The following is a 12,831-nucleotide window of genomic DNA, read 5'->3' as shown; positions in this document are numbered from 1 at the left end:
CCATAAGCAGCACACTGGGGGTATCCTGGATTTGCTCTCCATCCTTGCTCCAGGCAGGAACTGGAACTGAGCTTTGTGTGGCCTTTTCACACGGATTGTGTCTGACCTAAGAGCAGCTTTTCCCTGGCAAGAGGGAAAGGGGTGGACCCCTCCCTTCCCTAGGGGAGGGAGCCAGCCCTGTGTGCCTTTCCCCCTGACCCCAGTGAAGAGGGGGTTCCAAGGAGACAGTTCAGGTTTTTGGGGGCACTCGGAGCAGCTCTTGGGAAAGCACTGGAAATGGGATGTGGAGGTGCAAGGGGAATGCTCAGGAGTGGCAGCCTCACTTTGTGGTGATGGTGGTGGATTTGCCTGAGGTGGGAAGGCAGCAGCAGCTTCAGGAGAGGGGAAGGGAGTGAGGTCAGGACATGGAGAGGAGCTGTCTGGGCCTGGATTACTCAGGAATTACGAGCAGTTGTGTCACGTGTAGTGCCAGAGGCACTGGAGAAGTGTTTCCTCTGCAGCTGCTTGAAAGATGACTCAAAATCTCATTTCTATCAGAATTCCCAGTTCTTAATTTCTTTCTTGTGTTGTGTAGCTGCCTCGTTGTTGTGAGTAGACAGTCACTATGGGTGGGTTGAAGATTCAACCTGGATTATGTTGATTCATAATTCCAGGGATTTCTGCATTTGCCCTTCTGTGTGAATTGAATGGAATTACACCCCTTTGGCATTCATGGAACCCTGTCTCAGGCTGGAAAGGGCACCAGGTCCAACTCCTGCTCCTCACAGCACCCAGAACTAAGCCATGTGACCAAGAGCATCATGCAGGCATTCCCTGAGCCCTGCCAGGCCTGATGCCACGGCCACATCCCTGGGGAGCCTGACCCCCCTTCCATGGAGAACCTTTTCCAATCCAGAGTTCCCCTGATCACACTGATGGAGTTTGACAAGACGTGGACTTCTCTTGGAGCAGGATGTCAGCAGGAATTTCTGGATTGCTCCACATTCTCTGCTGTTTCAGTCTGTGTTTGATTGGCAGCTCAGGAAATGGACCCAACTCTTTTGGAAAGGTTCCCTGCAGATTCTTTCTTTGGGGGATATATTCCATTAGTGACAGGGAGGTTTTTTTCCTCCCTTTTGAGGCATATGACATTTCCCTTTTTAAAAATGTGCATGCAGATTTTCCCCTTGGCTTCCTGGTGGTTAAATCCGCTCTTTTCACCTGTCATTGTGGATATTTAGTGGAATAATTAAAGCAGCAAAACCTCCTTGCTGCCACTGCACACTGTGCCTGTCACTGCTGCTGCCCTGGCTTCTCCTTGCAGGGAAGGAGCAGGGCTTCTGAGTGTTGACAGGAATCAGGGCTGCAGACTGCAGGCTGTTACATTTCAGGCAAAACACATTTATTTGTGTTTGAGCTGAGCAGTGTCAGCAATGCCAGTGCTCAGTATGGGAAACCAGGGGCTCTTGGTGGAGCTTGGCCGACCCAGAATTTCTAATGGCACCTGAAGCTCTGCTGGTTCTGTTCAGGGAGGAATTCCTGAATCCCTGAGGTTGGAAAAGCCCTCCCAGACCATGGAGTCCCAGCTGTGCCCAATCCCCAGCCCAGAGCACTGAGTGCCATGTGCAGGTGTTCCTTGGACTCCTCCAGGGATGGGCACTCCAAACCTCCCTGGGCAGCCCCTGCCAAGGCCTGAGCACCCTTTCCATGGGGAAATTCCCCCTGAAATTCTGTGCTGGAGATGAAGCTGCAGCACACTGATTTTGTTGTATGAGTGGACATTAAGTGCTTGTAGTTGCCCCTGCTGGTGCACCACTTTCACAGCAGCACAGAAGGGGGTGTTGGATGTTGGGGCATTGTCAGGTGTGACACCCAGAACCACCTCCCTGAATTCCAGCTCGTTTCCTGAGTGGGCTCTTGTGGGCAGACTCTGCAGGAGGAGGTCCAGCAGAGGCCACAGAGCTGTTCAGGGCTCTGGAGCATCTCTGCTGAGCACAGACTGCAGCAGCTGGGCCTGCTCAGCCTGGAGGAGGGAAGGCTCAGAGGGGATCCCATCAAGGCACACAAATCTCTCAAACTGGGTGCCAGGAGAAGGCTGCCAGACTCTGCCCAGTGCCAGGACAAGGAGCAGTGGCCACAAAGCCAAGCACACCAGCTCCAGCTCAGCAGGAGGAAGAGCCTCTCTCCATGGAGGGGCAGAGCCCTGGCACAGCTGCCCAGGGGGGCTGGAATCATCCCAAACCCAGCTGGACACATCCCAGGTGACCCTGGCCTGGCAGGGGGCTGGCCTGGGTGGCATCCAGCCCCCAGCCCAGGAGCTCTGGGGTGGTTTGGTGGCAGGAGCTGACCTCGGTGAAGGTTCTCAGCCTCGCTCCTGCCTCGTTCCAGCTGCAGGAATGCCTGAGATGGGAGAGCAGCTGCAAGTCGCTGATGGAGTTCCCACTGGAAATGTGGTCCTGGAAAAAGCTGTTTTAATGCCAGGCTGGGGGGACAGCTGGGGTTGTGTCTGAGGTGGTGACAGAGTCTGCTCTAGGAGCAGGGCTTTGGGTCTGCACTAGAGCCCAAGCTTAAGCTGGGCTCAGCTTTAGCACCAGCTCATGTTATAACTTGTCTTTCTGTGCCTTTTTCCTCTGCCCAACTGTCTTTCCTCATCCCAAGCATAGGGATTGTGTAGAAGGGAAGTTTTCCCTGGTTTTTGTTCTCCAATGTGAATTTTCAGGCACTGGCTGCTGTTTGGGCATCCTTGTAAAGACTCTTTTAAACTGTAACGGGATGGGGTGCCACGAAGAGAGCAAAAGCAGGGCCACAAAAGGGTCTCAAAGGAACAAAAAAGTGTTGCCTGAGCCTTTGTTTGGGGTCATTTGCAGGAATTCCTCTCCCAGCTGTCTGCCCCCTCGGGAATGTTTCCCCACACACCCCATTTCCCCGGTGGGGTGGATTGATCGGGTGCTTCCCTCAGCTGTGTCAGAGCAGAAAAGAGCCAGGGCAGCGTGAATGATGCCATTGTGGCCGGCAGCAGCCTCACCCGGCCAGGATCATGTTTAATTCATGAGCTCGGCCCATCTGGGGCTGCTCAATGCCGCCTCTGTGGAGCTGCCTTGCCCTCCCCATCCCTGCCTTGTCAGCAGCCAGCCTGCCAGCACCGGCTACTGAGGGAGCTTTGGGATTTTTGGAGAACTCCTGCTAGGTGAGAGTCTCCTTGGCAACCTGCTTTTCAGCTGAATTGTGGAGTCTACCTTCAAACACTGCTGAAATATTTGTAAACGAGTCACGCAAGCCCCGGTCCGGTGCTAATGTGGGAATGGGTCAATATTCCTGAAATAAGTCAAGTATCACTTCCTTCACTAGGACCTGATCCATCACTCAAATGCCCAATGGTAGGAGGTGCTTTCTGTAGCTTTTTTTGTCTTTTCATGGAATCTCAGCCTGGTTTGGGTTGGAAGGATCTTCTGGATCATCCAGTTCCACCCAGGGCAGGGCACCTTCCCTAGGCCAGGTTGCTCAGGTCTCGCTCTCCACATGACTTCATAATTAATCAAAGTAGCCTATTTGATGTTAATTGGCCTAAATGACATGAGGTTTTTTACATAAAGCTCTTAATAGTGCAAATCTGTGTCTGGCTGCTGTGACATCCAATTCCTGCCCTCAAAGGATGGAGGAGGATCCTGCCTGTGATCCCTGAGCTCCTGCAGCTGCACACACGTTCTGCTTCAGGCTTACCTAGAAAATCCCCTGGGATTCCTGTTCTCCCTCGTTCCAGCAAGCAGAAGATGGAGAGAAAAACCCCCAGTTTGTTCCAGAGCTGTGCTAGGGCTGAGTCCTCAGTGCAGAGCTCAGTGAGTAACTGAGAGTTGCTGAGAGGTTTTAGGACAGAACAAGGTGAGTTCATGGGTTCCAGCTAGAAGAAGCTGCAGAGCCTTTCCCAGAACCTGCTGCAAACATCCACAGGACAGCAGTTCCTTTTGGGTTCCGTGGGGTTGGGATGAGAGGCTTCTTCCAGGCCAGCCCACTGAGTGGCAGGAGCACATTGGAAATGCATCATTGCTCACTCACCTGTGCTCTTTGTCCTGTCCTGGAGCAGCAGAGGCAGGAGCACATTGGAAATGCATCATTGCTCACTCACCTGTGCTCTTTGTCCTGTCCTGGAGCAGCAGAGGCAGGAGCACGTTGGAAATGCATCATTGCTCACTCACCTGTGCTCTTTGTCCTGTCCTGGAGCAGCAGAGGCAGGAGCACATTTGAGATGCATCATTGCTCACTCACCTGTGCTCTTTGTCCTGTCCTGGAGCAGCAGAGGCAGGAGCACATTGGAAATGCATCATTGCTAACTCACCCCTGCTCTTTGTCCTGTCCTGGCACAGCTGGAGCAGCAGAGGCAGGAGCACGTTGGAAATGCATCATTGCTAACTCACCCCTGCTCTTTGTCCTGTCCTGGCACAGCTGGAGCAGCAGAGGCAGCAGCTGCTGACGGAGAGGCAGAACTTCCACATGGAGCAGCTCAAGTACGCCGAGTTAAGGGCTCGCCAGCAAATGGAGCAGCAGCACAGCCAGAACCCCCAGCAGCCCCACCAGCACCCCAGCGGGCCTGGCATCACCCCCCTGGGGGCACCAGCACACCCAGGGCTGCTGCCCCACCAGCAGCCCCCGCCCTACCCCATGATGCACCACCAGATGCCACCTCCTCACCCACCTCAGCCAGGTAAGAGCTGGGAGCAGGGAGTTCCTGCCCTGAGCCCTGAGGAGTGAGCCCAGAGGGAGAGGAGCTGCCAGGGGAGGCTGGCCAAGGGGCCCTGGGTGCTCTGGGGTACTGGTTTATAATGGTGCCACTGTCAGACAGAGTTTGCTGGAAAGGTGAGCTTTGCACGTTCTGCAGCTTCATTGTGGAGCTTCCAGCCCCGTTCCAGATGTGTGGAGGAGGTGTCTTAGGGAGGGTGGGAGCCCCAGAAGTCAGAAGTGGGGGATACCAGGGGGCACCAGCAGGAGAAATGCCTTCCAGCCACAGGAATACACTTTTTTCCCTGGGAGGCTCATCAGCCCCAGAGCAGATTGTCCAGCAGGGCTGGGAGTCCCCTGCCTGGGATACTCAAGCTCTAAAGTAAAGTGAAATATGAAGCTGCCCCAAGCACTTCCAGATGTTTTTAGGTTATTTGTATTTCCTTAGAGTTTTTATACTGGGTAATCTGAGTGGATGCTCCTTCAAAAACAATCACTCCTCAAATTCTCCAGTTCATGGCACACCAAATGTACAGAAATGAAGGGAAAGGACTGGGACGAGCAGCAGAGGCAGGAAGCTCCTTGAGGACCTTCTTTGGCAGGAGGCCTGGCTGTGAGAGGTCCCTGTCTCCTGCCTGGATGTGTCAGAGCCAGGGGAGGGTCACAGGACCGTGTTGGTCAGAGGGGTCACCTGGAAGTCTCCAGTCCAGCCTCTCCTGCTGGCAGGGCACTTGGGGTTTTCCAGCTGCTGAGCATTTAATTATTTGTGGGTTTAAATTAAGTTGCTGGATGCTATTTGCTTCCTTATTGGACTGGTGATGATTCCAGGGGGCTTTTTGGGTGCAGAAAAGGATTTTGAGTTCCCTTCCTTTAGGTGAATATTCCCTAACAGCTGTCAGTGCTTCCTGATTGCCCATCAGATGTGCAGAGCTTGCTGGGGAGGTGCAGGGAGCAGTGGGATGAAAGGAAATCCAAGTCAGGGGGTGGTGAACGGGGCTGGAGCTGATCCATGGCCTTGTAAGCAGGGTGTAATTTGGGATTGGAGCTGTGAGGGCTGCTGGTGACACAGGAGCATTGACACCACATTGGGCTCTCTCTGGTGCAGTTTGCCTGTTGGAAAGCTGCCCCAGGCAAGAGGTGTTTGGGGCTGGAGCAGTGACTAGGAGGAGTAAATACCTGCTGTATTTCAGAATTCCCCAGGACAGCAGCTCCTCTGGAGCGAGCAGCACCGTGTGCCCTCCCCTCCACAGGGCTGAGCTCTCCCTGGCACGTTTGCTGGAGGATCTTTTCCTCTGGGAGGGGGGCAGAGCAGCTCCCCAGACACTGCCAGTGCACCCTCCGTGCTTCCCCCGAGGCTGGGAAGGGTGAGCCCGGAGCGGGGCCGGCCTGGCTCGGGAGGTGAGGGGCACAAACAGCAGCTGCATGCCACTGAAGTGGAAATTCTGCCTCTCCTTCCCCGAGACACCAGGCTGAATGAGTTGTTGTGGTTAATTATTCACACTGCTTGGCTGGGAGGGAGGAGGGAAGGGTGGATTTGCTGTTGGAGCATCCCTGCCCATGGCAGGAGTGGGATGAGATGAGCTTTAGGGTCCCTTCCACCCCAAACCATTGCAGGATTCCCAGAGCCCGTGAAACCCGTTCCCAGCGGGAAGGAGCACACCTTGGGATGCCAGCAGGCATTCCCTGGAGCTGTTCTCTGCCTCTCCTGAGCTGGGAAAGAGCTCCTCCAGCAGCAGAGCAGGGTGTCAGCTGGGCTCACCCCCAGAGCTCTCCCTGCCCTCCCAAATCCTGCCCACTCCAGCACGGAGCACTGCCTGTGTCCACAGGTTTTCCCTGCACAGGCTGGGCAGGGAGAGGTGCCCGAGGATTTGGATCAGCTCCAAGCCTCGTGCATCAAAACAAAACCCCTCTGGCTGCTTATCAGCCCAGTGCTCCTCAAGTGCTGATTTAATAGAGGGAGAGGCTTTTTAATGGCGATAAATACCTTGGAGAGCCTCTAAAGGCAGTTCCTCCCCGTTTCCCTGGGATGTGGAGCTGCACTGGCAGCAGGGGAAGGTGAACCTGCCCAGCCCCTCCGTGTGAGGGGTTTTCAGTCAGTTAAATCTCGTTGTGTTGAACCTTTGGGCTGGATCTCTTCCTGCAGCTGCTGTTCCTAAGCTCTCCCCCCTATGTAGGTCACACTTCCACATTTTCTGCTTGAGCCGCTGTCTTGGAGCGCTTTCTCTTGGAAAAAAAAAAAAAAAAAAAAAAAGGCAAACCATCTCTGTAGAAGCAGGGCTTTGGTTCTGCTGTGGTGGCAGCAGTGATTTCCCCTTGGTTAATCCCACTTGGGATGGGGTCAGCGCTTGGGTGCTCTCAGCTTGGGTGTTTTGGAGCTGGGATGGGATGGCCTTGTCCCTCTGCCAGCTCCCTAAGCTAATTTTGAGATAAAAATTCCCATGTCAGGAAGGGAAAAAATGGGCGTCCAAAGCCCCACACAGAGGAGCTTCTCAGCTTATGGACAGCTTCAGCTTCAACCACTTGGTTTTAAACCTGCAAGGTTTAACAGGGAAAAAAGCTCAGGGCATTCCATGGCCCAGGGAGGAGGGAGCTTACCACTGAGCATTGCTGGGAGATTTGGAGTTGATTTGGGTTGGAAGAGACCTTAAGCATCATCCAGTGCCAGCCCTGCCACGACAAGGACACCTCCCCCTGTTAGGCTGCTCCCAGCCCTGTCCAGCCTGGCCTTGGGCACTGCCAGGGATCCAGGGGCACACTTTGCATTTATGAAGAAAAGACATTTTATAAAGTAGATTTAGTTTCTGTTCAGGTTTAGCTCAACTGGGGTTGATTTGCATATAAAACATCCTTGAATCTTCATATCCCTGTGGGTTTGGCAGCCTCTCCCTGAAGGAATCCAATCCTTGCCCAGTGCTGGAGTTTCATGTGAAGCTACTCAGTGTGTAGTAAAGTCTGATTCAGCTTCAGGTGTTTCAGAAGAGGGATTTTAATATTAATCACTTCGTTAGCGAGAGAGACTCTCGTAGGCCCGTGGTGTTCAGGGATGAATGAGAATTTCTCAGTTCCCACCTTTCCTGGGCCTCTCAAACACAGCTGTATTGTTCCAGTTTTTATATTTTTGCTCCCTGATGAACCTTAATTTTGCCAGTGAATGACACTCCTTGTAGCTGTGAATATCTTCTCCTTCTGCTACGGGAGGTTGGAGCTGGATGATTTTCCCAATATCCCATTCCTCTGGCAGTGAGAAGCCATGCCCTGGGTGCTGTCCCAAGTCCCTCTCCAGCTCTCCTGGAGCCCCTTTGGCTCTTAGGTCCTTCCCCCTTGCCTGGGGTTTGGGGAAGGAGCCGTTTCCATTGCTGTCTCATTAAAATACTGTCCCTCCATGGAAGTGTGTCGAAGGAAATGGAATTGGATTATGCCAAACCATCCCTCAAATGAGGTTTTAAAGCATCAACCCCGAGCTGGAGGTGCCCAAGGCTGGGTGTTGTAGCTGGAATAGGGAGGTCTCCCACAGAGCTGGTTTGTGAGGAAGAGCCTTGGAATCCTCCCTCACAGCAAGACAGGGAATCATAGTAGGAATCCCTGTGCAGCCCAGTTTTAACTGTATGATTTCAGTTGTCCCACTGAATTTAAACCTGAGGCTTCGTGGCTGCTCCTCTCCATCAAGGCTCTTCCTCTGATGCCTTGTTGCTCCATTTCCTTCCCAGCGCTGAGATTCCATGGATGCCCCTTCTGCTTGCAGTGCCAGCGTTGGGTTTGGCTGTGCTCTCTCCCACTTTTCCCTCGTGAAGAGGTTCCAGGTGCCCCCTGGCCCTTCCTGGGGGTGTGCTGGGGGGGTGAGGAGGCGTTTCCTGGGGGCGTGGAGCACAGCTGGCACCACATCTGCCACGGGGCCGGGCACACAGCCCCTCGCAGCAGCAGTGCCGGCGCCTCACGGCCGCGTCTCTCCCCCTCTGCAGGTCAGCTGCCAGGGCCTGGCTCCATGCTGCCAGGCCAGCCCATGCCAGGCCGGATGATGTCTGCCAGCATCCACCCCGCAGGCGGGGCCGCCCCGCCCGGGATGGCCCCCATGGCCGGGAGCCTGATGGGGCCGCGCGTGCCACTGGCCGCCCCCAACGGAATGTGTAAGTGCTCCCCTCTGGGACAGTCCTGTGCCCCGGAGAGCCCTGCAGCATCTGTGCCCGCCCCAGAGTGCTGCCAGGGCTGTGCTGGAGGCTTTACGTGCTCCTCGGCCCTCTGCGTGTCCCAGCACATTGCCCTTTCTTTTATTTATAGCATCCCTTATTTTATTTATAACGATACAGAGGCTTGGTGGTGGTGATCAAAAGCCTCCCCTGCTGACTTCAGTGGAGGGTCAGGAATTAACTGTAATTTCTAAATAGTGGAGGCCAGAGTAGGATCTGGTTCAGCAATTCCATACTGAAAACTTGGCACCCTGGAATTGGAGCAAGGAAGTCCTGATTAGGAAAAAGGAGAAGATAAACCACGTAAAGAGCATTCCCACTATAAAATCTGTACCTCTGAAAATGAGGTTGATTTATGGCAGCCAAAAAAGCAGCTGGATCAGGAGCCATGGTGTGGGAGTTGCTTGAATGAGTGTGAGAGTGTGGCCAAGCCCAGAAGGCAGAAGACAAGCTGGCACAGGGAGGAATGACTGAGGAATTCTCCATCAGGAATTCCTCAATAAATTTGCCATTATTAATTGCAGCCTGGCCCAGCTGCTGCTCAGGAATCCTCACCCCCAAAATGCTCGGTGTGGTTCTCACCGGACGAGCAGGAATTGTCATCACTTGTAGTGCCTCTCCCAAGAAATAATTGGGAAAAGCCCTTTTGGTTTTGGCTCCAGCAGCAGGAGCTGCTGCGAGCTGTGACTCACGGGCGTTCCCAGCCCCAGCGGGAGAACTCCGCCTGTGCTATTTCTGTTTGGGCACTGCTCCTGTTCCTCTGCTCCCCAGCTTCACTTACTTCTCCATCCTTCTTCACGAGCCTTTACCACTGGGAATGTCTTGTGTCAGGTTATATTCCTGTTTGCTCTCTTCCCTTCTCTTAATTTCTCCTTTTTTTCCTCCCCTACTAAACAAGTCAGTCATGTTCCATTAGCATCTCCTCTCTGGGCACAAGGCTGGCCCTTTGTATCCCTCCTTTATTCCCTCCTGCTCACTGCATCCGTGGATTCCTCTGCTTTAACCTACATCCATCCTTCAGAGGGAGGAGCAGCCTCTGTTTATATCAAACCTATTGTTCCATCTGTTTTAAACAGAAAAGAGCTGTAATTTGGGCTCGAGCACAGAGCTGGGAGGTGAGAGGTGACAATTCCAGCTCTGGAAGTTGCTTGGCATAGATTTGCCAGCTGCTGAGCTGCATCCCCAGCATCTTGTCCGTAAAAATACAGGAATGTTTTCCTCTTTCACCTGGAAAAGGTGCTGGGTTGTGGAAAAGCAAACTAAAGGTGCAGCAGAGCTTCAGGAGCCACCATGGTGCCATTCCCGGCTGCAGGAATCCCCCTCGGACAGACTGTCCCGTGGCCTGGAGACACGTGGGCGTTGTGTCCCTTCTCTGTGTGCTGTCCCCCCTGTCCCTCACTGTCCCCCCTGTCCCCCCTGTGCCCCCCATCCCTCACTGTCCCCGTTGTGTCCCCGCAGATCCCGGCCCGGCGCAGCCACCGCCGCCCGCGGAAGGAGTGACCCCGCCGCCGGCCGGAGCCCCGCCGGCCTCAGCCGCTCCCTAAGCAGCCGAGGCAGGAGGAAGGAGCTCCCACAGCAGCACAGTGGTGACCAAAAGAGAATTCCTCAGTTCCCTTCTGTTCCCTGGGGAGGCGTCCCCTCCTCTCCCGGCCGCGGGTGTGTGATTTGCGTTCCCCGCTCCCCTCGGCAGCCCGGCAGAACTCGGCATTCCCTTGGGAAGGCTGCAGGCAGGGATGCCAGGAGTGCCTCCGTGTTGCTGCTGGGAAGTCCTTTACCCCTTGGCCTGCTTGCCTTGCAGAGCTCCACGCTGGTTTCCTTCCTCTTGGTGCTGGGCTTTTCCTGGAAGGGTGAAACGTTTAAGCCAGGTTTTAGGGCAGGAGCTGAGTTTAGGATGTGCCCGCTCCGGGGTGATTGGGTGTTCCAGGCTCTCTGGGCAGAGCAAAGCACCGAGAGGAGAGGCCAAACCAGAGCTGGGAGCAGAGCAGGAGAAGCAGGGCGTGCTGCAGCACGGGCAGCCGTGCCCACAGGGGTTCCTGGTGGCTGTGGCCAGAGCTGCCTCTAACTTATTACAGGAAATATTGATCCAGGGGAATGAAACCAGGAGCGAATCAATCGGAATAAAACCACTCAATGGTAGGAGTTCTCTTGCTCCGGTTTTCACCTTTCCTTTGCCTTTGGAGGTGGTAGTTGGACCTTCCCTGAGTAGTTCGGTGCAGTAGCCAACTGAGGAATAACCCCCCCATTTTTAGTCCCTCTTTTTGGAGCATATACTTTGTACTTTTTAAAATGAAGAAAACAAACAAACAAAAAAAAAAAAGTAGGTAGCGAAGAAGTGCTAGGATTTGGGATTGGGTTGGGATGGCTGGGATGGGAATGCCAGAACTACCTCTGGACGGCCGGGGCAGCAGCTGGGACAGCTCCTGTCACCCCCCACTGCAGCTGGAGGGGTGGGGAGGGGAACAGCTGCAGCAGGCAGATCTGGGAGCACTCCAGAGCTGCTGCTGCACACCTCCAGGCTGCCAAAACTTGGGGAAAAGTCCTGCAAAAAGTCCTTTTCTGCCCGTGGTTCGGGTTCTCTGCCCTCATCCTGGCCCAGGAGCGTTTGGGGTTTCCCTGCTGAGGGTCTGGACGCTGCTCCTTGATTTCAGGGGTGGCTTTTGTCCAGGTGGGAGTTGAGGTTGGGCTGGAGAGAGGCTCCCAAAATCTCTGGAACCTCCAGAACCGCTTCCACCATTTAAAAATTAAGGATTTGCCAGGTCTTCCAGCACGACTCCGCGCAGAGAGCGGCCGGGGCCTTCCCATTCCCCTTCCCAAGGCTTCCTTCCCCTCCAGGGTCTTTGGGGTGAGCGTGGGATTTCTGGTGCAGCCCTTAGTCCAGTTTAGAGTAACCTCAGGTTGTTTTTAGCGTGAGCGATTCCCAGGATCCAGGTGGAGACTATTTTTTACTGTCCTAGTGCTGGTCCTGCCGAGGACCTGGATCCTGGGCTCTCTTTTGTTTCTGTATAAATAATCCCTGTGCCCACTTTTTCACCTGATCTCTGTATAGGGCCGGTTTGATTCCTGCAGCAGCCACCCAATTTTGTGAAATAAAAGCAAAAAAAAGCGGTTTTTGTACAAAGCCTGTGGAGTTTGTGAAGTCTCCTTTGCCTTTGTGTGCGGGAAGAGCTGGGAATTGTCTCTGTGATCCGGGGCTGTTTTGGGGCCGAGTGTGAACTCCAGAGGAGCAAACACAACACCTGAGCTCGGGGGAGACGCAGGGGAAGCTCAGACCCTCCCACAGTGGGAGTGTGCTGGGGGCACAGGCCCTGTCAGGGTTTCAGAGCTCAGGGATGGCTGCAGCAGAGCAGTGCTGCAGCCTCACTGCATCCCTGCTGTTGGGCTCCTGCTCCCCGCTCGGATCACGCTGGAAGGGCAGCTCTGACGTGCCAGGATGGGCTGGGGGAGGCCTTGTCCCCCTGCTCTCCCATCCTGCTGCCCGTCCCGCTCTCCCCTGCGCTCCCCCCGGGCTCTGCAGGCTGCCCAGCAGGGTTTGTGGTGCTGATGAAGCTGAAACCAGGATCCAGTCTGGATTTTATTGCAGCCATTCCTGCAGCCTCTGCCTCAGAAGTGGCACCTCTTCCTGGGCATCCCGTAATGCCCACAGTCCTTAATTCCCTAGGAAGGAGAAGCCCAGGGATAGAGCTGTGTCCCCGGGTTCAGGACATGCCATGAAAGCCACAATCCCAACTGGGAATTCCTCCTTGGATGGGCTGGGGGTCTCCAGGGCTGGGGTCTCCTGCTGAACATCCTCTGTGGGCTCCTTGGAGCTGCTCCTGCAGGGGGCAGGAAGAAAAGGGAAGGAGCTCTTGGATCTTTGCATTCCAGCAAGGCTTGTCCCAGCAATGGTCATTTCTCCTCATCCTGAAGATCATTTTCCTGAGGAATGCACAGAAAGTGGTAAATCATAAATGTCTGC

General features: G+C 54.5%; 1 protein-coding gene across 1 annotated transcript in view; it reads left to right on the top strand.

Annotated features, from left to right (window-relative positions):
• Positions 1–11,997, top strand: part of SMARCC1 (SWI/SNF related, matrix associated, actin dependent regulator of chromatin subfamily c member 1) — a 61,452-nt gene extending 49,455 nt beyond the window's left edge. Inside the window, 3 exon segments of the mRNA XM_053979272.1 lie at positions 4,420–4,678; positions 8,652–8,816; positions 10,335–11,997. Coding sequence (XP_053835247.1) covers positions 4,420–4,678; positions 8,652–8,816; positions 10,335–10,420 — 510 coding nt within the window. The 3' untranslated portion in view covers positions 10,421–11,997.
• The last annotated feature ends 834 nt before the right edge of the window (positions 11,998–12,831 follow it).

This window comes from Vidua macroura, chromosome 1 (assembly GCF_024509145.1).
Source record: "Vidua macroura isolate BioBank_ID:100142 chromosome 1, ASM2450914v1, whole genome shotgun sequence".
Taxonomy (NCBI): domain Eukaryota; kingdom Metazoa; phylum Chordata; class Aves; order Passeriformes; family Viduidae; genus Vidua; species Vidua macroura.
This window is presented reverse-complemented; position numbering and strand designations above follow the sequence as displayed.